The sequence below is a fragment of the Callospermophilus lateralis genome, chromosome 2 (genome assembly GCF_048772815.1).
Source record: "Callospermophilus lateralis isolate mCalLat2 chromosome 2, mCalLat2.hap1, whole genome shotgun sequence".
Taxonomy (NCBI): Eukaryota; Metazoa; Chordata; class Mammalia; order Rodentia; family Sciuridae; genus Callospermophilus; species Callospermophilus lateralis.
The window spans coordinates 194108295-194131556 of NC_135306.1; the positions used below are offsets into that span (position 1 = coordinate 194108295).

Here is a 23262-nt window from a genome sequence, read left to right on the forward strand (position 1 = left end):
AGTCAGAGATATTCTTGAAGAAGCTTGTGAAAAGGTCCCAAAGGGAAGAAAAATATAAATCTTTCAATATCTGCCAGTTTCAGAGACAATGAGCCAGTTTGTTAAGATACAAAGTCAAGTAGGATTTTTCTTCCTTGTCCCCAGACTGTGCTGTCTGCCTTTTCTGTTTTAGGCTCCCTGACTTCAGCTGAAGGTGAAGAGGGGAGGAATTTTTGACAGTTTGGTTAATGTCATGCACTGGGGATTTTACTTTTTGGCTTTGCCTCACATTGAGGGGAAATTGGGTTCTGTGTTATACAACAGTGAGAAGAAAAAAGTAAGGAGAAATTTTTGTGAGTTTTCATTCAGACAGATTAAAAAAAATCTCTCCACTGTAGTGAGTTTGAAAAAGCAAGAAGAGACAAGAATCAAATTTTTATTTCCATTATGCCTTGCTTACATAAGATCCAATTACACTTTAAACTCCATAGGACGAAATTCCAATGCTTTAAAAATAATCATAAGCCACCAAATAAGGAGAATTGTGAGTACACATCTGAAGTGAGTGTAAACAAATGTGTCACTTGTGAATAGCTCTGACAGCTTTGATGATATCCTCTTTGAATGTTGATACTTACTCCACCTCTTCTGTAAACAAATATTTGGAATTGTTGGTACAGTGTTGTGACATTTTGTGTTCGGTGGATGGAGCTCATGCACATAACAAAGTACATCACATTTTCTTCTATTAACCAGTATCAATTCCAGGTATTACTTGGTGCTAGTGTAAGTAAACTCATAAGTTCAGGTACTGATAGCTCAAGTGTCTGTGAAATTATGAAGTGGGGAGTGGTTAGCATACATTCTATGTATAGATAGAATTATTTTCAAAGGAAAATAGTGGTGTTAAACATTCCCCATAAAACTAAAATCCAAAGTTAGGAAACACTAGATCATCTTTTCAGGCCATGCAACAAAAACTAAACTGAGAGGACGTATGCATTATAATACACATAATATTTATCAATTTAAGTCATACTTTGCTACACCATAACTTTTTCATGGCATTTTTCACTTCTGCATTCCTTAGTGTATAGATCAAAGGATTCAGTAAAGGTGTCCCAATTGTATAAAATGCAGCCACCATCTTGTCCACTGGAAATGTGGTTGGTGGACGAGTGTATATAAATATACATGGACCAAAAAATATGACCACAACAATAAAGTGGGAGGTGCATGTGGAAAGAGCTTTCCGCCTTCCTTCTGCACTGTGGTTTCTCAGAGAGTACAGGATGACAATATAGGAGAAACTCACCATGCATATGGCCCCACTATTAAACACTATGAGCAGATTGATGACATATGTGTCCATGCAGGCAAGTTTCAACAAAGGTTGCATATCACAGAAATAGTGGTCAATCACATTGGGGCCACAGAAGGGCAATCTCAAAGCCAGAGAAATCTGTGCTGAAGAATGCATGCAAGATCCTACCCAGGCCAGAATCACTAATGCATGACAGACCCGCTGGCTCATGATGGTTGTGTATCGTAGGGGCTTACAAATGGCCACATAGCGATCAAAGGCCATGATGATGAGCACAAATATCTCCATGCAGCCAAAGAAATGGGCTGCAAAAACTTGAGTCATGCACTCATTGTAGGAAATGGTCTTCTTCTGAGAAAGGGCATCCACAATCAGTCGGGGGGCTGTGGTTGTAGAGAAGCAAGCATCTGCAAAAGATAGGTAGAAGAGGAAATAGTACATGGGACTCCCAAGGGTCTGGCTTGTTTTAATGGTCACCACAATGAGAAAGTTCCCCAACAGGGTCATGAGGTAAAGAATCAAGAAGATCCCAAATATTGTCTTCTGTTTTCCAGGGTCTTGTGTCAGGCCAAATAGAATGAATTCAGTCACGCTGCCGTTATGCATCACCCTGTCAGTGGCTGTGGGCAGCATGCAGTTGACAAATGTTTAATCTACAGATGAAAGAAATTACATCTTGAGGAGACTGTGGTCTTACTTCTGAATTCTGAGTTCTGTTTAATATTGTGCTATCTGCAATGGCCTTTCTGTGAAACAAAATCCCCTATGACTTTTTGTAAGCTGATGCCCAGATCTCTCTAACATTTATCTGTTGACTCAGAAACCCACTGGATTGAACCAAAGCTTTTGGTTTTGTGGAATAAAAAAGTTTATATATCCTTCAAATATTTTATTCTTACCTAGATTGACAATTGCAGAACTTATTCTTTCCTTGGGTAAGTTACTTAAATTCTTTGAAACCTAGTTCTTGTACATCAAAATGAATTATAAGCAGTTGCTCTATGAATTCTGAGCTTTCAGAAGAGTTTAATAGTGCTATGCCTACACATCTGCACACATAATCACATATATATATATATATAGTATATTAATGCACTTTACCTCTATATTGTGACATTTGAAAAAAAAATCAACAACACTATTCCAATACAACAAGGCATTAATATTGTTGGAAAATCCCACTTGATAAGAATGCTCTCAGTTTAGTTCACTCATTTTGGTGTCTGTGATCTCTCACTCTATAGGTATAGTTTATATGATTGAAATAATATCATGCCATTTTATATTATTATTTTGACTTGTAATTGTTTAATAACCCATCTCGATTTATTTTTCATAGATTATTTGCTAATTTAATAGTGGGATAGCATATCAATCTTTACATGTATTTGATCATTTGCTCATTGAGTTATTTATGCCATTTCCAAGTTTTACTCTCATAATGATTTTACAATTAACTTTAGAATTATTTCCCAAGTGCAATATTATTACTCAAATTTAAAAGGTTACCAATGTTATTAACAACTATTCAAAATTATTTTCAATATTTTGTGCGCCATTATTAACTGTATAGTTGTTATAGAATAATTCATGATCATGATGTAACATTCATAATGTAAGAGAAAAATTAAGACCGCTCTTTAGATTATTTGAGTCTGCTTTTCTAATCTCTAGAAATAATCACCCTTATTTCCTATAAGTAAATCCTGAAGCACTATAGACATTGTTGTATGTATGTTTATCTCTCTATTTTTTTCTCATATACAAGTATGACCAGTATATCAGTCTTGATAATTTTTCTAGAATAATTGAGGCATTTGCAAAAGAAAAGTTATGATGTTACTTTATTATTATGCCAAAATTGTCTTTTAATATATAAATTATATCATGTTTATAAAATTGAATCCCATGATATTCACATATTATCAACCATGGTTACATTTTTTGTAGATTTTTTCCTGAAAATACTGCCCTTCTCATCATACATCATTTTTGGGGGGTCAAATCTAAGTAGGATGCATGTTAATCTCTCCAATCATCACTATATTTTTAGATGAAAAACAAGGTTTGGCTTTTCTTCTATGTATATTTCTTTTTTTCTGTGACTTTTCTTCCTTTTTATTCATATTTCATTCTTTCTGTGACTTTGCTTCCTTTTTATTCAATCTGTCAATTTCTTCAATCTAAATTATTCCAGTGTTTAAAAACATTTAAAAAATTATATTTATTTTCTACTATGATTTCATAATTCTATTTTATTTCAAATACTGAAAAATTATCAGAAAAAAATGGTCACTTTTTTAACAACTTATCTGAGCTTTAAGACAAATATCGATAGGATCATTAATTTTGGGTGACTGTATGTAATTGATTTTTAAAACAGTACAAACCATCTTTAGAGATTACTAACTCCTATAGAATGGATTCATTAGTATAGAATTTAAAATTATGGAAGAACATGATCTGTAACTTTCATTGAAAAAATCAAATTCCCAACCTGATTCTCTGAGATGAAACCATTGAAAACCAGAATTAGATGTGTTTTAGTTCAGAGGCCTGGCTTGATCTGAATCCACACTGCCTAATTTGAAGCCCCAGCCACTGCCCAACAGTGATGTGACACACTTAGAAAATCCCTTGATATAGACATTTAAAACATACATAATATGATAATCTACCTTTTAGCATTACTTAGATAGCTTCTGCCACCATACCGGAGATGTGCTATGGACTAAGTTCCATTGGAGTAGTCTCATTATGACCATTACTCCTGGTTTTCCAGGATATATTGCCCAATGTTCATAAGCAATCCCAACTGTTCATTTACTCACAATACAGCTGTACAACAGTTTAAAAACATGAATTTGTTGGGGCTGGAGTTGTGGCTCAGCGGTAGAGCACTCACCTAGCACCTGCAAGGCCCTGGGTTCTATCCTCAGCACCACATAAAAATAAATAAAATAAAGGTATTGTGTTCAACTATAACTAAAAAATAAATATTTTAAAAAACCATGAAGTTCTTTTATTGAGTGTCTGAAATTATGCCTATATAAGGGATCATAACTGTTTTCTTGCTGTGGTCAGAAGGTAGGAATGACTGTTCCAAATATCTTCAATAAATATAAAAATAAAATGAATAAAAGTACTTCATATTTTTTAATGTACAGGGCCTTGGATGAGAGAGAGAAAATAAAATAAGGCTTTAGTTGTAAAAAGAGTTGGGATCCAAAGATACAAAAATCAGAGGAGAGAGAACACTTAGGATGAGAGAAATGAAGCCACATTTTAATGGAGATGAGAGGGAAAATGCTTCTTGTAGCAAATAGATCAATGTAGAATTTCTAGTTAGTCTGACTCCAAATACATCACAGAAAAGCTTGGAAAAGTAACTTTTCCCCCAGCAAAGTACCCTGAAAGCCATATTGTAATGTTTGGACATCTTTTCATTGGCAAAGTATAAAACTTGGAGGCATAAAATATGTAAGATCAGATTTTTGTAAGATGAATTCATCACTTAAGAATAAAAATTACTCCAAGTAATTTACCTGGATTCAACCATTAGTTGTTATTGCTAAAGTTTGTACAATTGGGACATAGAGCTCATCTGTCCTAAAGTCTCTACCTCCTTCAAGATGTTACAGGTCCACTGAAGACATCTGGTTTTCTATTCCCTGCATTTAGAAACTCAGGGAAAAATACAAGTTTATTTATCATGGTCCCCATAATCTAAAGGCATTTCAAATACAACATGCCAGAGGCTTAAGACTTTTTGATTACTTTCCTAGAGGCAGATGATAGGTGCCCACTTTCAACCATTGTCTGTGAAGAATAACAACATTAAACATCCTCTTCAGCTTTAACAGAACAATTTTTATGCTTCCAAAACATAGAACATAATTCCTTTTGTACAATATTTAACACTCATTAAATTCTAAATAAAATGTTTCACACAATTTAGTGGAATAAAAATAATATCAAGCTTTGGGTAACATAAATATGTAAGTTTCCATTGCAAGAATTATTATATTCTAGAACTTTAGTCCTAGACTACATGCATGTCAATATTATCAATGGCCAATTCTAGAATTCTTTAAGTAGATCTTCCAGGAATTCATTGAGATCCTATTCTATGTCTCTAAATGGGAAGAAGGACCCAAATTTGGTATTCCTTCCTCTCCTCATTTCACACATCTCTTTCTCTTTTAGCTTCCTTTCTATTACTTGGAAAGAAAGAGTGGGCACTTTAGAAATACAATGATTGATAAATACAAATAAAAGCATTACTGTAGTTTCCAATGTAATGGTTGATATACTCACCTTGGCTTTCAATACCCTTTCCCAGTGCTCCCATCTTACTGTCCACTTGTCCTCCCAGTGTTCTGCTCATGCAAGATCCAGGCACACCTGACACTTTCTGACCTTCATGTGTAAACCTAAATAGCCTCATTCCCTGAATCTTCCATACCTTACAGTCAGATGATATTTCCTCTGCTCTAACCTCCATTCTCCATTCCCATCTCTGTGTGTGTGTGTGTGTGTGTGTGTGTGTCTGTGTGTGTGTGTGTGTGTGTGTCTGTGTGTGTGTGTGTCTGTCTGTGTTAACTGAGATGTATATTTCCTAAATATACACTTTGGTATTTTAAACCTCAATATCCTTTGTTTATTTTATGTGATATCTTGTAAGATGAGTTGCCTCATTGTGCTGTGTGTACTTTGGTCTATGCTAGAGATAGAATTGAACAAAATTTTCAGGCAGAGAAAATCCAGGTCCAGAATCCAAGACTTTGTGCTCCATGGAATCTGTCCTTAATACTGCATTGCCATTTCCATGCAAAGTATCATACTTCAACCATCCAGGTGGAGTCAAAATAAACCCCCAAAACCATACACAGGAAATGAAGGAAACCACCCATATACTCTGGATATGTCCTTTCCAATGGACTCAATCTTCTGAAATCAGCATTTTGAACATGTATTTGAAAAATAATAGTGAGGAAGGGATAGAAAGTTAAGCAAAGGATATGAGGAGTCAATCCAAAGGGGGGAAAAGGTACTGTGAACAATAATTAAAGAAAGAATTTTCAGAGGATGCAATAAGGGAAATCCTATATGCAAGGATAAGCAAAGAAGCATGTTAAAAATAAAGAATATTTTCTCCTAGGATTTCACTGAAGAGTCTTGCTTCCCTCTCCTCCTCTCATCACACTATTTTCCACCTCACTCCCTCTAAAAGAATGCATTAATAAAGGGAGACGATAAATAAAATAGCCAACACTAGTATCCTCTCCGTCAGGACACTTAGTGCCATTAGCATCAATGCAAACTGACTGCATATGATTTGTGTACAAACCTATCCTTATCCTGATGTCAGACTCTGCAAATAAAGTAGTTCGCAAGTATTGGTTAATACACCACTGCTCCCTTCATTGTGTCTCCTTTTTAAATTGCAACTGAGCTTGAGACACAATTTCATCTGGAAATATTGGATCTTTTCATCATTGGAGAAAATATATCCCTGGAACTTTACTCTTCTCAGGAGACAAAACCAGAAAACAGCAACTGCCCTAAAATCTGGACCCAATGGGAGGCAAGAAAATTTCAGTGTCTCCAAATTCCCTCCCCAAGCTCCTATAGTCCTGTCCCATACCTTTTCTCTGGAAGTCGCCCTGCACCAGTGCAGATCCCAGATTCTTCACCTTTTGTTTAGGCCCAGAATCAGCAACTGTTCCCAAGGGTAAAAGAACTCACTTGTTTTTTGTTGCAGAATTAAACTCACTTTATTGAAAGTGTTGTCTCTCTAGAGCCTTTCTCTTCAGTTCTGCTTTATTTAGCAGGTTGCCAGTACCCCATACAAGTGATCTTACCCATTGTGTGTAGATTTTCCAGTTGTTCACAACTACAAGTTATTTATCTATCAATTGCAAAAGCTCACTCATATATTTTTAACAATTTTAACAAGTACTTGTCAACCATTTACTGTGTGCCAGGAACTATTTTAGGGACTGGGAATTTAATAGTAAAGATTAAAAAAGAAAAAAAAAAGAAAGAAAGAAAGAAAGAAAGAAACCCCTACATTTTTTATAAATTATATTCTATTTTCTACATAATAAACACAATAAATAAATTGTGTAACATGATGGTATATGGTGATGTGTTATGTAAACACGTAACAAAATAATTGAAATAAATAATAAAATAGGAGAAACAGGAGACACAAAATGGATGAATTTGCATTTTTTTTTTTTTTGGTACCAGGGATTGAACTCAAGAGCACTCAACCATGAGCCATATTCCCAAACTTTTTTAATATTTTATTTAGAGACAGGGTCTCACTGAGTTGCTTATTGCCTCATTGTTGTTGAGGCTGGTTTAAAACTTGCAATCCTCCTGCCTCAGCCTCCCTAGCCACTGGAATTTCAGGTGTGTGCCACCACACCTGGAGAATTTGCATTTATTTAAGATAAAATATTCAGAATTAGGGAAACACATTTGTTTGATCAAACAAAAGAAGGAAGCAAGCTATGCAGACATCTGTAGGGGGAATAACTGAGACAGAAAACGACCATTCAAGGTCACTCAGGCAGAAACATAAAAAGTTGGCAGTGGCAGCAACAATGACTTGTGTGTTGGGATGAGCTTAAAAATGCAGTTAGAGGCACTAGTACAAAGGAGCAGAGAATGGCTGAGATGTGGTTGAAAATTAATGGGTATGGAATTTGATGGTTATGTCAAGGTCTTGGTTATGACTCTGAAAGTAAGGAGCTGAGATAGGTCAAAGAACAAGATTCTTGAAAGGAACATGGTCAATTGGTCAATTTAGGAGCCAATACATGGGAAGGAACTTCTCTGTGATATTAAAATCACCATGATACATAGCAGGTTCATGTTGAGCGATGGTGAGCAGAGACCAGCACCTTCAAGGTGCGATGGCCCCAGAAGCATTTGATGACTTTTCTAAGGGAGAGTGGAGTTTGGGATAATCAGAGTGAGATGAAAAAGTAACTAGAGAAGAGGTGTGAGCTAGAAGTGGTGATTAAAAGCACTCACAAAGTCTCACCTCTAAGATGTTGGCATGAGACCTGTGGAGAGGAAACACCCCTCACTTAAGGAGAGGCAGAAGGCCAGGAGAACCAGGGAGGCAAGAAAGCAAATGTTCACAAAGAGATTGAAAAGTCAGGGGATTCTGTCCATTGCTGACCTGAGATCTAGGAGTTGTAATGAAAGGAGCTCTTAAGAAATGAGAGCTATTATTTTAAAAGGAGGAATCTGTAGTTCTGTAGGAGACTTAAAACATGGATTTAATATATTCTTCTAAAAATGATAGTTTAATTAACATTTCTCTCTTGTTGGAGAAATATTAATATAATTTCTTCAAATCCTGGGAACTCATAAAATTTGTGGACTTGCTATTAGGCTTTTACAAAAAGCATAATCCACTAGAATGTTAACCATGAATATGGGATTTTTTTCAATGCTTCTTAGAATAACACTTAAAAATAATGAGTCAACCAAATTGAATTTGATTTTTGAACAGAAAGGTTTATTGGATGCTCCTGGTGCCAGGTGCCTATGAAAGACTGTCCACTAAAATAAAATTTTCCCCTTTGCAGTAACAGTAGAGTATCAGCATTCATGGCCACCAAAGGAGAGTCTACATTCACCAGCCCTGCTTTACACGTAGGGGTAGCTCTGTGGCTGAGGTCTTGTCAATTGGGCATAAGCAGAAGAGATACGTGTAACTTCCAGGCTGAAATCTAAAACGTTAGACTTGTGTTCTTGGATTTATCTCCCCTTCTGGACAGATGGTGTCACAAATGCAGTGCTCTGTGGCAGTGCTTCTTAATCTGCAACATATACCTGAAACACTTCATGTTAAACTCAAATACTTCATCAGTTCAAGGCTGAAGCTTGGGATTCTGCATTTTTAATGAGCTCCCAGGAAATGTTAGTGGTTCCAGCTATGATCATTTTGAACATGAAGGTACAGCTTCACAGGTGGTCAAGCAACAGACTGAGAGATAGCTGGATCTGTAAGTTAAGAAGAGGAAATGCTCTGCCAAGTTGGACTATTTACATGGGACTGTTACATAAAAAGAATAATTTCCTATTTAATTTTTTTTTAGTTATAGATGGACACATTATCTTTATTTTTATTTATTTATGTTTATGTGGTGCTGAGGATTGAACCCAGGGCCTCATGCATGTGAGGCAAGCGCTCTACCACTGAGCTACAACTCCAGCCCAACTTCTTATTTTTTAAAGCATGATATCATTGTATGTCTCTTTGTTAGAAGTTTATCCTTACTCTTAAGTATTTATGGAACTCAAAAATATACAGGAGGGCTTTTTCCTCTGTATATAATAACTCTACTCCTGGGAGGGTACCTGGGTTACTGATATGGTCTTTCTCATGCAGAGATGGCATTCCTTCTGTGACATTTTTAAATTACTTTTCCCTTAAGAACATGGATTTGTATTAACAATGAGAATTCAAAATGCTAGAGTTTAAAACTCTTCGAAAAGGATATATGGAGAGAAAAGTTAAGGCAATATAAGACATTGCTTAATCTTCAGAATTCAGAAATTCATTCTTGTTGCACTACTGTAAAGTAACTCTGGTCTTCAGAATTGTACAGCAAAAATCAGATCTTTTAAATAAATACCTAGTTGTATCAGTGGAGTAGAGGAAGGGGATTAATGGGGATTCAGGAGGGATGGGCAAATAAATAAATGAATAAATAAATAGCCCAGTTGTGAACAATCTCTCATGCTCTTGCTCACTGTAACCAGATAAAAAGGGCCCACCATTAAAAGACAGAACACGTGTTTAATACTTTCCAGGGAAAATTCAATTGGAGAACAGGACTGACTGCTCACAGTGTTAGTTACTTAATATTGTGCAAAAAATGACCACAAATTTAGCAGCTGAAAATAACTCACATTTATTTTTTCAGTTTCTATAGGTCAGGAGTTGAGCACGACTTATCTGGATCTGTCAGGGGTCTTTCACGACAATATAACCAAGATTCAAACAATGCTGTGGTCTCATCTTAAGATTCAACTGGACAAGGTCTATTCCAAATCCTGTGTGTGCCTGTTTGCAGAACTCGGTTCCTCTCTGGAGACTGACATGAAGGCCCCATTTTCTCAGTGGATATTGACCCGGAGACAGGTCTTAGTTCCCTGCTGTGTGATACTCTGAATAATAGTTTACAACCTGGCAGCTTACTTTATTGAAGCCATCAAGGTGGAGAATCATGAGAAAGATGGAAATTTCTTGCAATAATAAAAGAAAAGTAAATTACCATCTAAATATTTATGGGTGAAAAGAGAACCCTAGAAATTGAGAGAATAGGGGTTCCCAGAGAATGGGGAGTGCCTGGAGACAGGCAGAGGTGGATCATTGGGAAATGTTATTGTTTGATAAGAATAAGTTTTGGTGTTCTGTGGCATAGCAGGTAAACATAATTAACAATAAAACACCATGTATTTCAAAATACTTAGAAGAGTTTAATTTGAATGTACTCACCACAGAGAAATGATAAAAGTGATAAATATGCTAATTATACAAACTTGATCACTACCCAATGTACACATAATACATAAATAAATTATCACATTGTATCTCATAAATATGTACACATATTTGTGTTGTTAGATACATAATATATAACAATACATAATAAAAAGAACAATTAATAAAGATGATCTTATTTCCACCCAGTGATTATGGGGCTGTAGATAATCACTACACACTAGGCCAGAGAGCTTTCTACTGCCCAGGTCATCACATGAAGACATAAGTCTTATCTATCATTTATATTTTTCTATCTGTGTACACATTTTTATTAATCAAATTATTTTTCTATTGCATATACTTTTATTTTGTAGGGATCATATTTTCTTCCTTTTGAGTAACTTGTAGAATTATAGGGAAAAAAAGAACTTCGTATAAACCCCAGGTCTAACTTAAGTGATTCGCCCAAATAATTGCAATAATACATGTGGAAACATGAAAATAATTATAAGTGCTATATGCTTATAACTCTTAAAAAATGTAAAAATTAAAAATAAATACAGCAGTAAATTGTTTAAAATTAAGAAAACAAATGTTATTTAAATTGAGTAATGCTAAGTTAATATAATTTTGTTTTGTAAACCCTGCTCATCATTTGCCCTCCATTCACAAAGTAACAGTGTTTGATACCTTGTAACAATGATCACGTTCAGGCACTCAAATTATGCAATTATACCTGGGTATGAGGTATTCATCAGATAACCCAAATCATGCTTTTATATATTTTGAAAGTATCAACTCAATCAACTCAAAACATAAAATTAAAATTTAAAAATCCTTCTGGAAATTAGCAGAAATCTAGGTAGAGCTGATGGGAGCTTACTTTTATCAGGGTGTAGGAGAGTTGGTAAGAAAATATACCACACCCTGGATATATATTGAAGGTCAACTATTTCTTTCTAAGACATTTGGTGTCAACTGTTAGAACTTCATTCCATCTATTTATTTTTTACTTCAATGCTTTGGCAACAGAAAGAACAGATTTCATGGGAAAGACTGCAGATGTAGCAAGAGTGAGGCAAGAAAAGTTAGCCAGCAGCTGTGAAGGCACTAATAATTCTACGGAGGAAGATGTCACAGAAATGTGACATTCAGATGAGAGCCATCAACACAGAGATAGTGCATGAAGCCTGAAGAACCCTCATTTTAAATGTGGGAACTTTAATGTATGGGATGACTATGCTTCTCTGAGGTGTTGTTGCCTTCAACACAGGTTCAGAAGAATCTCAGCTAATCTTTTTTTATTATTATTATTATTCTTTATTTTATTTATTTATTTATTTATTTTTTAATTAATTTTTATTGTTGGTTGTTCAAAACATTACATAGTTCTTGATATATCATATTTCACACTTTGATTCAAGTGGGATATGAACTCCCATTTTTACCCCGTATACAGATTGCAGAATCACATCAGTTGCACATCCATTGATTTACATATTGCCATACTAGTGTCTGTTGTATTCTGCTGCCTTTCCTATCCTTTACTATCCCCCCTCCCCCACTCCCCTCCCCTCTTCTCTCTCTACCCCCTCTACTGTAATTCATTTCTCCCCCTTATATTTTCCCCCCTTTCCCCTCACTTCCTCTTGTATGTAATTTTGTATACCCCTGAGGGTCTCCTTCCATTTACATGCAATTAATTTCCCTTCTCTCTCCCTTTCCCTCCCACCTCTCATCCCTGTTTAATGTTAATCTTCTTCTCATGCTCTTCGTCCCTACTCTGTTCTTAGTTACTCTCCTTATATCAGAGAAGACATTTGGCATTTGTTTTTAAGGGATTGGCTAGCTTCACTTAGCATAATCTGCTCTAATGCCATCCATTTCCCTCCAAATTTAATGATTTTGTCATTTTTTAATGCAGAGTAATACTCCATTGTGTATAAATGCCACATTTTTTTAATCCATTCGTCTATTGAAGGGCATCTAGGTTGGTTCCACAGTCTTGCTATTGTGAATTGTGCTGCTATGAACATGGATGTAGCAGTGTCCCTATAGTGTGCTCTTTTTAGGTCTTTAGGGAATAGACCGAGTAGGGGAATAGCTGGGTCAAATGGTGGTTCCATTCCGAGCTTTCCAAGAAATCTCCATACTGTTTTCCAAATTGGCCGCACCAATTTTAATTAATCCAGGAAGGAAGAGCTTCCCAATCATCCCACAAATGTTTGTGCTAAAAGCAGCTTATCCAAATATCAGGAAACCTCCTCTGTTGTGTCATTTCAATTACCATGTCTTCTTTGTCCTGTTTTCAACTCCTAAGCTTCCCTTCTATTTATATCATAAAACTAAACCTGGGCAAGGTAAGCGGTTTGCTGACAGTCAATGTCATAATACAGAAAATTGCTGTCTATAAAATTTGGACTTTGAGGTTTTCCAGCAAAGAATATGTAAATCTTCCAAACTTCTATTAATGGAGTTTGAATATCTATGAGGAAGCATGTCATGATTCATGGGAAGAATCCCAAAGGGGTACTGTGTAGATTTACCTGCTGTAGTTTAGGGGGCAGTTCTCAGATTTGTAGGAAAGCACTTATTTTCATTCTGGGTCCCCAAAGTGGTCTTTTACTGTCGAGACCTGCTTGACTGATTCATTTTTTTGTCTAAACACAGTTGAAAGTATCTGAACCAAAATGTTTATTGAATGAGAAACTACAAAATATTTAAATTAATACACCAAATGTTTATTCTGCTCATTGGTAACTATCCTTCTCTCTCTAGATGAATGTCCATAGGAAACCCAATTACTATATGAAACTAACTTCATACCAGCAGAATTTGACCAACAGGCATTATTGGATATGGGCTTCAGTAAACAGTCTGAAATGTCCAGTCTGAAATGACATGTCTGCCAGTCAGTCTGACCAAAGGAAACATTTTTCTTGCACTAGGACTGTACCTCAGAACTAATCCAAATTGTGTTCCCACGATGTACTTCGTGTGGTATTTTAAAGTGTACATCTTTACTCTGGATTAATAATAATGACACCAGCTCTTTTTCTTTACTGTAACTCTTTTTATAATTATACCTAATTTGTGATAGTGGTAGTTTTTATGACTCAAAATTTTACAAAAGATTCTCAATTCGTCAACCAAAAAAATATGGGCAGTGAAGATTAGTAATAAAAAATTCACCATAAATACATAGAATTCATGGTTCAATACTCAATGTGCTTTATAACCAGTTTTAATTTTATTTGAATAGAACAAGTTGTCACTCTATGTATCTTCATGGGAGGAATAAAAGACCATTTTTAAAAGTTTATTACAAAAATAATGAAGTATCAAATAGGTATTAACTACACAATACTAATGATCCTTGGGGAACATACATTTCTTGGAGTAACTTTGGTTATTGATTGTTAAGCCATATAATATATGACACAGATTTAAGAGTACCATATCTGATTTCCCCCAAAAAATGAATGTTAAAAATAGATGTTCAGAAAGAAAATAAAAAACAAAAGTCCCAATTACAATAGTGCATTAAAGAAATAAAATTACAGAAACAGCAAGATCTGGCTTATAAAACTTCAAAAGGGAAGGGGAATCAATTCAGAGAACAAAAGTCAGAGGGCTGGTGCACCTCAAATATGGCTGTACTTGGTAGTCTGTAATTTTAAGTAATATTGTCCTAAAAAAAAAAAAAATGGATACATGCTCATTCTGCCTATTTTGCCAAACATCCTACTGGAATAGAATTATACAATAACATTGGGATGAGGATTTTATTCTTCTCTATTGCTGCAATTTTACTTAAGTTATTGTAGAATTAGAAAAGAGTCTTCCATTTTTGGCTGCCTCGAGTCAGAGTTTGTTGAACCATAACTTTCTGATGGCATTTTTGACTTCTGCATTCCTCAGAGTGTAAATCAGAGGATTTAGAAAGGGTGTCCCAATTGTATAAAAGACAGCCACCATCTTGTCCATTGGAAATGGGATTGGAGGGCGAGTGTATGTGAATATACATGGAACAAAGAATAAGATGATCACAATGATGTGGGAGGTGCACATAGAGAGGGCTTTCCTTCTTCCTTCGGCACTCTTATTGCTCAGAGAGTGTAAAATGAAAGTGTAGGAGATAAGAAGGATTATGAAACTCACCATGCATATGGCCCCACTATTAAACACTATGAGTAGATTGATGACATAAGTGTCCATACAGGCAAGTTTCAACAAAGGTTGCAAATCACAGAAATAGTGATCAATCACATTGGGGCCACAAAAGGGTAACTTTAAAGCCAGGAAAATCTGTGCTGAGGAATGAATACAAGAACCAACCCAGGCCAGAATCACCAATGCACCACAGACCTGTTGGTTCATGATGATTGTGTATCGCAGGGGCTTACAAATGGCCACATAGCGATCAAAGGCCATGAGGATGAGAACCAAGGTTGCCATGCAGCCAAAAAAGTGAACAACAAAGATCTGTGTCATGCACTCATTGTAAGAGATGACTTTGTTCCCAGATATAGCATTGATAATCAATCTGGGGGCTGTGCTTGTCGAAAAGCAGGAATCAGCCAAGGATAAGTAGAAAAGGAAGAAGTACATGGGACTCCCAAGTGTCCGGCTGAACCGAATGGTCATCAAAATGAGTGAGTTTGCCAACAGAGTTGCAAGATAGAGAAACAAGAAGACCACAAACACTATTTTCTCCTTTAGAATATCCTGTGTTAACCCAAATAGAATGAACTCATTCACACTGTGATTCAGCTCCATGGGTAGAGTGAGTAGAGAAAGGACACAGCTGAGAAATGATTTATCTGCAAATAAAATTGATAAAATGATAATTTGGCAGTAGACGTCAACGAGAACTTTGTCGTTTCAAACACATAATACAGTGATTCTCCCATTTTTTCATGTATTATAAAGAGTAGGAATTTTTTTTAATTGAAGCCCTTACTTTAACCATAGGCATTGATGCAAGCTCTTCTTAGGTGGGCCAAAGAATATTTGGGGGAAAGAAGAAAACCTGCAAGTGATTGCGCTCTCTGCCAGTGTCTGAGAGCTAATGAATATGTAGTAGCACCTTACTTGTGTCATCTTAATGTCTTGAAATGTTCATTTCTATAAAAATTAAAGATTTTAATGGACACATATTGTACACAAATGCATATGATATATATGTATAAATACTGGGACTGCATCTCAATTACTGAAACTATATATAATGTCAAAGTGTACATTGGAGATGTCCTCTTGAGAAAACATGTTTTTTGATATGAACCTCAGTTTTTGCTCATTTTTCCTCTTCAATATCTTGACCAAATTATGTTTTCATATGAAACTATTTCTTCAACTTTTGAGTTACCCCAGTCCTAATTTTAGTTTCATTTTCAGTCAGCACACATATGGGAATATGATATATGAATAAATCATTAAGGTTGAAATTATTAAGGAAATTATTAAATTTCCTTAATAATTAATTTAACTTTCCTTAATAATAATAATATTAAATTAACTTTCCTTAATAATAATAATATTAATTCTAAATTAATATTTAATAATTTTAAATATTAATTTCCTTAATATTTAAAACAATCCACTACATATGTTGGATATATGATATTGAGTCTCACACTGTAAATTTGATGTGCCACTCTGCCTAGAACCTGAATAAGGACTTTATTATAAATGATTTTTCCTAACATATTTATCAGAATTTTTTTGCATTTGACCATTTTTGTTTCTTTCAAATCATAATTCTAAAGTTATATTGCAAAATTTCACTATATGGATAACCCCCATTATTTTTCTCTATCCTCCTTTATATGCACACATATTTATACAATTTAAATCATCCTATAATACTTTATTCTCTAGTTTTCACAGAGTATTCACAACACAATTATCCCTTTTTTTGATTATAAATTAACATTTGATATTTCACAACATACATTTTACTATTTAATTTTAACATTGTTTTTATATTTTAACTCTCATATATATATAAACATTTGCCCAAATCTCTTCTTATTTATATACTTTATTTTTAATAATTTCATCAATATATATTACAAACTTCTGAGGCATAAAATGTGTAAATTTTCATAATTACTAATAATCATTGTCTAATGCCTTTCCAATTTTGTTGTACTAATATTTATTAGAAACATTTTCATCATGGTATTGGAGTATTTTCACAATAAAATATCCAAAGTTTACATTGAATTACAAAATTCATAATTTTTCATCTCACTCTCCAGAGGTAACATACCATTCCTTATGTATTCTCCTAGATTTTTTATAGTTATATGTGTATATGTATATATGGTGTGTGTGTGTGTGTGTGTGTGTGTGTGTGTATGTATATATATGTGTGTGTGTATATATATATATTTGGCTAAATATCCCTTTTATGAACACATTGGATCATTGTTTACCATAGTTTCTAAAACTGTAGCAAAATAGCATTTTTAAAAAATGAAATTCTAAAATTAAGCATTATCTTATTTGGTTGGCTAATAGAATAAAATTAGAATAAACATTTATTTGTTTTCTGAGGACAGTATGATATTTTTGTATATTTTCATTTCTTATATTTCATATGTCTGAATTATGTATGTCTTTTAAAATTGTTTTTGATATCTTGCTTTGAGCTCTTTCCTGTTTTGAATGTTATATCATTGAATCTATGAATTTTCCCCTTTATGATTTAACAAGTTATCTTACTTTGGGAGTCATCATCTTTATTCTGTCTCATAATATTCCTAGCACTTATTTTAATATGAATTCTGAGACAGTCTACATGTGTCTGATTAATTGCCAGTCCATCAATGAATTAAAGAGCACTATCACATCTGTCGCCAGACCCTCTCAGATCTGCAGCCACCATAGTAGGGCATGGAAAGATGTTCTCAAGAACTTTGCCCTCATGGATGGAGGGATTACAAACTTCCAGATAAGATAAATAATTACATAAAAATTACACACAGCTTTATGCAATTCTATCAAATATCTCTTCCCCAAGTCTAAGTAGCCTTAGAAAATGAGTTAATTGGTTAGTAAAATTTCAAACATTAGAAATAGGTAAAGCTTTGGCTTAAAAATCTATGTTCTGATTCAATACAAAGGCTGTTAGAAAGTCCTGGGGAAATGATGGACAACCACGCTGTCCAGGCCATGCTATTTTGGTTTATTTTAAATAAGAGGAAAAAAAAAAAGATTTGGAAGGCAGCACTTTGACAGGCTATGTGCATAAGCTCAGATAAATACTGCCTCAGGTTTTTTATTGAAACCAGTCATTATTTCATAAAACTCCTGAACTATCCTTTCTCTCTGATAATACCTTTGGGGTATTGCCATTGTAGTGGAGCATACCATTTACTCTTCTTTAATTTTTAATTTTTATTTCTACCCATTAAATTTTTAAGAAGTTTTAATTATATCTGGACCCAAGAACCTTCTTTACTTTTGTCTAGAAATAAACATCTACCTCTATTCCCTTTGCTTTGATATTACTATTCACTTTGTGTTGATGTGAATAAAATACCTCATATTACCTATTTTCCTTGTTTCATTACCTTATAGCTTAAACAGAGTTTCACTTTTGTTATTTCCTTTGACATGAACATTTTCTTGCAAGAAAAGTATGTCCATTAGCCTTGTTATTTTCTGGGTATGAAATTTGACCTGTAACCCATAGAGTTTTATTGAAGCAAAACAAGAATGAAATGCTGCTACTAAATAGCTATTCTCTTTCCCGTCCACCTTACCTGTCATATAAAACAGCAAATACCAAGTATTCATGTCATTGTATCCTCAAAAAGAGAAAACTTGAGCTATCAGAAGATGCCAGTAGATTTTCAAAAAAAAAAAAAAATTCTGACTTGATCCCAAAGTCAAGTTCTGCAAATTTATAATGAGAAAAATATCAAAATAAAATTAGATAGCTAATGAATGATAGTGAAAGGGAAAAGGGCAGAGACTCAGTGAATTAAAGTAGGAGACAGGAGACTGATAGTGAACAGAGAGCCTCAGAGTCAGAGGGTAGGAGAAAGAAGGTCTAGAAAGGGGAGGTAAAAGGGGCTTATGACCCAAAATTTCACCATAAAGCTCAGTCTCTTTCTTTCCAACCCATTTGACCTAAAACCAGGGACGTAAGTTGGTGGTGCATTTTGAACAATGATGACCAAGGGTCCTGAAACTCCAAGTGTGTGGAGAGTGGAGTCCTATCACATACTTTGTTCCAGAAACCACACCACTGACATTAAACTCTTCAAGTGAGATGATCCCAAGATCAGAAGTTCTGCCATGCTCCGCTCAATGGTGTTAGCTAATTCCACCCTCCGTGAGCAGAGAGCTGTTGAAGAAATAGTATATGTTCCTGCTGAAGCTAGGAGAGTTTTAAGAACCCTGGAACACCGTCACTCTTGTTTGGGAAGATACTCCCTAGAAGTTCTACCTTTCATAGAAGACACAGTATTCCTGACAGCCTTGAGAAGGCAATGTGAAGAGAACATTTCAGATAAATTAAAATCCTTACCTTTTTTTCTGTAAAGCAAACAGATGCTTTCCAAAGAACTTCACCTTTCATTTACAGGAAGCTGAATCACGTGAAGCCTGGGTACAGCTTTCTATCAGAGAGGTTATGGGATGTGGAGAGAGTATGTGGAGAGCTCCTCCCAAAGCACTGTGTCAGATGAAAACAACAATTTCTGCACTGGAGCAATGAAGAAAGTTGTAAAACTTAGAGGAAGTTTCTTAATTTGTCTCTTGAAAACAGTATGAAAGAAACTACCCCTGTGCTCTGAGAAACCCTCTGAAACCAGCTATTTTTTACCAGTTTATCTTTGGTAAAAGTGTAAGTAAACACATTTCTTTTTATTGCACTGGATATTTATAGTAATTCAACAAAGGTTTTAGATTTGTAAGGCATTTATCCTCAGGAGCTCTAAGAAAGCCCTATTCCCAAGGAGTCCCAAAGGATATCCGTGAGTTACCTCCTTGACAAGGCAGGCACTGTAGAAAATTAGCTAAATTTCAACTTGATATGAATTGTAACTGAGAAAACCTTGCTCACTTTTTTAATGATCTGCTTAAGTTAGTCTCTTTTGGAAACATGAAATGCATCAAAGCCACTTAGATGTTGGTGGACATGAGCCCTGGCCCCACCACATCCACTATCTAAATTTAATTAACTATATTAATATTTTCAATTTCCAATTTGAGCTTTTGTAAAGGTCAACTAATAATAATATTTATTTACCCCATTTGTCATATCATCTATGTTTTAAACTAATATAGAGAGAAAAAAAGAATGAGAACTATTGAATACTTTTCTTATGCATTTTTTCTTTTATTTCTAAAGATATTTCCTTTGACACAATGAAGAAAGCTAGGCCTTGGCATGTGAATGTAATCATAAACTATTAAAGTTGGGACATTATGAAATTACTTTCCTAAGATGGATGGAGACCAGGATTTGCTACCTAGTGTCCTGCCAGTTATGCCATTGCCTTTGAGATGCCTTTGATGAGGTTTTCATCAGAGATCCAGAGTGAGGGTGGTAGAAAAAAGCAGGAGTCAGATTGCAAAACACTTCACACTTTAGCTTGTGTGTCTGAGCACCAACTAGCAAGCAAGTGTATGAGAGAAATGTCTTAGGGAAAATGATACTGCCAAACTGCCCCCCCTCTTTTTAATTTCAAACAGGCTGGAAGAATTTTGAGAACAGTTTTTGGTGTGTCACTTAAAGCTTTTAGACCACTGTTCGCCACCAGTTTAATGGGAGTATGAAGACAAATTTATAATTTTATCACTATATAATTTTATAAAAACTTAAAGATATAACATAAAAGTAGTAATCCCCGACTCAGAAAAAGTGCAGAATAAATTATTGTGTTCTTATTAATCCTTCTTCAACATGAGGAATTGAGGTAAAAAAGTGAGAGAAGACTCACTCAAGGTGACAAAACCTATTAGTAACAAAACATGCTTAGAATCTAAATCTCACAACTATGAGTCTAATTTTCAAAAATTATTATTATTTTAATAACATATCTATAGCAATGGCATAAGATTTCTTGTCCTGTAAAACAAAAGTCAGCTAGGCAAGAGCCTGAGTCAATGATCTCACCAAGTCCCTTCAACCTCTGAGTGAATTCTGTGAAGACTCTTTATAAATATTTCTTGTGGACAGAAAGGTTGAGATACCTAACAATTCCACATAAAGCCAAACCAGGGTACCCAAGTTTTGACTGAGGGCAGTGAACTCTGGTCATTCAGTCATGAAAACTATGCAAATCAGAATACATGACAACTAATGTTTGTACTCTTTTGTATTATTATTATTATTATTATTTGGTACTAGGGATCAAATCCAGGTGTGTCTCTCTACTGGTGAGCCACACCCCTAGCCATTTTTTTTTTATTGCAAGTTTTATTTTTAAACAAGTTCTCACTAAATTGCTGAGACTGGCCTTGAACTTGGCCTCCTTCCTCAGATTCCCAAACCACTGAGATTAAAGTTGTGTGCCACCATGCCCAGCACTCTTTTGTCTTTTGATCCATGTGTATCTCATGTAAAATCTCAGAGTGAATTAGGACCTTACTTTAAAATTCGTTCACTTAATATCTTACTAAAGTTAGTGTTCCAATGAATAATAAAGAAATTATTCAGACCAAACCTAATCAATAAAATGGAAATTTGAAGTGATATATTATTTTCCTGAGATCCGAAATAGCTAAAGATCACTGAGAAAAACTTTTGTTTTTCAAGTGATGAATGGAGAATGAAAAAATATTATAGAAAATAATTTAACATAGAAGAAATAACTAAAAATAGAATTTATTTGAAATATCCCCTTCTAAACTATGTCAAAGGGTGAACTGTAGTTTTAATCAACATCTGCAGTATAATGCCAGCAATGTCTATATTCACTTTGCAAAATTTCATTAGGTTAATATTAGAGATGGATTTAAACTTTACTAAGTAAAAATATATCATCCATTCATACAGTCAATGTATGTTTAGTAAAACAGAGATGCCTCAGTGAACCTAACAGAAAAAAAGTCCTCCACCTCATAGCTTACAGTTATGAAAGGAGACAAACAGAAATACTAGTATACAAATTATATGGAGGGTGAGAGAGTGATACAGCTCTCAAAGAACAGAGAGGTGGTGACGAGGGGGCTTAAGGAAAGCCACAGTGCAGAGTTCTGCTTTTTAAGATGTAGGCAATGTGAGATGCAGAGAGAATGAGAATAGAATAAGCCAACACACTGATGGAAGAAGGGTCCAAATCAAGAAATATGTGCAAAGGCTGTGAGCTAGGAGATGACCCTGTGTGTTCATTGAAAGAAAAAGAGCCCATAGGGAGGGAGGGTGTGAGAAAGAAGCAGTCACGGAGGTCACAGTGACCCAAATTGTAGAGTCTAGGAGGTCACTGGCAAGACCCCACCTTTTCCTCTAAGGAAATGGAGAACAACTGTGAGATTATGAGCAAAATCATGTTTTCATATTACCTATGAGTTAATACAGCATCTTTCCTGAATCATTTCCTGTTGAAAGGTAGAAACCCACTCTTCTTCTTTCAAATATCCAGAAACATTTTCTTAAATTTCCTCTTTTTATATTGGCAGTGTATTCCTGAAAATTCTTTGACTAATTCTGGTAACTATAAGGAGCCAACTTAGTGGTAGCCCAACAAGATCACTGAGATGAGTGTCATCATGCCTAAGCACATCTACATAGAAGACACCATGGAGATCTAAAGCCATAACTATTATTAGGAGAAACTGAAATATGTCAGTACATAGGTTTTTTTCCAGAAGCTACATGGTAACCTGAGATTACTAAACTTTAGCAATAAGAATGACTTATTTATCTGCATTTAAATTATCTCTTTATTGATAATTACACCAATAGAATTATTTTCACTTGGTAGTCAAAGTCAAGAAAATTAAAAACATACAAATTGAAATGTGATCCTTTTTTAAAATTGATGTTTTACTCTCTGGTGCCTCTGGCTACTATTTTGTCTTCAAGGGGAGGAAGTCACGGCCCTATGTACATATCTTTAGGAAGGCATTGCTGGTATAGTGGTGTTTCAAGAGTTTCCTTGGACTGTACTTGATTAAGAAATACTGATTGCTGACTCCCATATGGAGTGTGCCCCACTGTATCCCCACAACAGTTGATTGGTGGTTGTCTCATATCTGAGAGGAGCTATCCATAGGCAGAACTGGACCAATCAAATCCTATCTCCCAGGAAATGCAAAAAGGGACTCAAAATTTTCAGCCCACACTGAATGTTAAAGTCACATGACACAGGAAATCCTTCAGTAGAAGTTTTATGAATCTCTACTCTCTGCTTGACTTGAGTTCTTCAACAGTCACTAAGATCATTGTCATCAATCTTTTATACCATGAAATAGTGTG

General features: G+C 35.0%; 2 protein-coding genes across 2 annotated transcripts; both read right to left on the reverse strand.

Annotated features, from left to right (window-relative positions):
- Positions 1 to 1012: 1012 nt before the first annotated feature.
- LOC143391667 (olfactory receptor 4C11-like) lies at positions 1013 to 1909 on the reverse strand. The gene has a single exon (XM_076844426.1). It carries the CDS (start codon positions 1907 to 1909, stop codon positions 1013 to 1015), a length of 897 nt encoding a protein of 298 aa, XP_076700541.1.
- Positions 1910 to 14684: 12775 nt separating this feature from the next.
- On the reverse strand, positions 14685 to 15599 carry LOC143391668 (olfactory receptor 4C11-like). The gene has a single exon (XM_076844428.2). The coding sequence runs from the start codon at positions 15597 to 15599 to the stop codon at positions 14685 to 14687; it is 915 nt and encodes a 304-aa protein (XP_076700543.2).
- Positions 15600 to 23262: the final 7663 nt, after the last annotated feature.

Bases quoted from the DNA above. Each gene is read 5' to 3' on its own strand.
- LOC143391667 (XM_076844426.1), bottom strand. From the start codon at position 1,909: ATGCATAACGGCAGCGTGACTGAATTCATTCTATTTGGCCTGACACAA.
- LOC143391668 (XM_076844428.2), bottom strand. From the start codon at position 15,599: ATGGAGCTGAATCACAGTGTGAATGAGTTCATTCTATTTGGGTTAACA.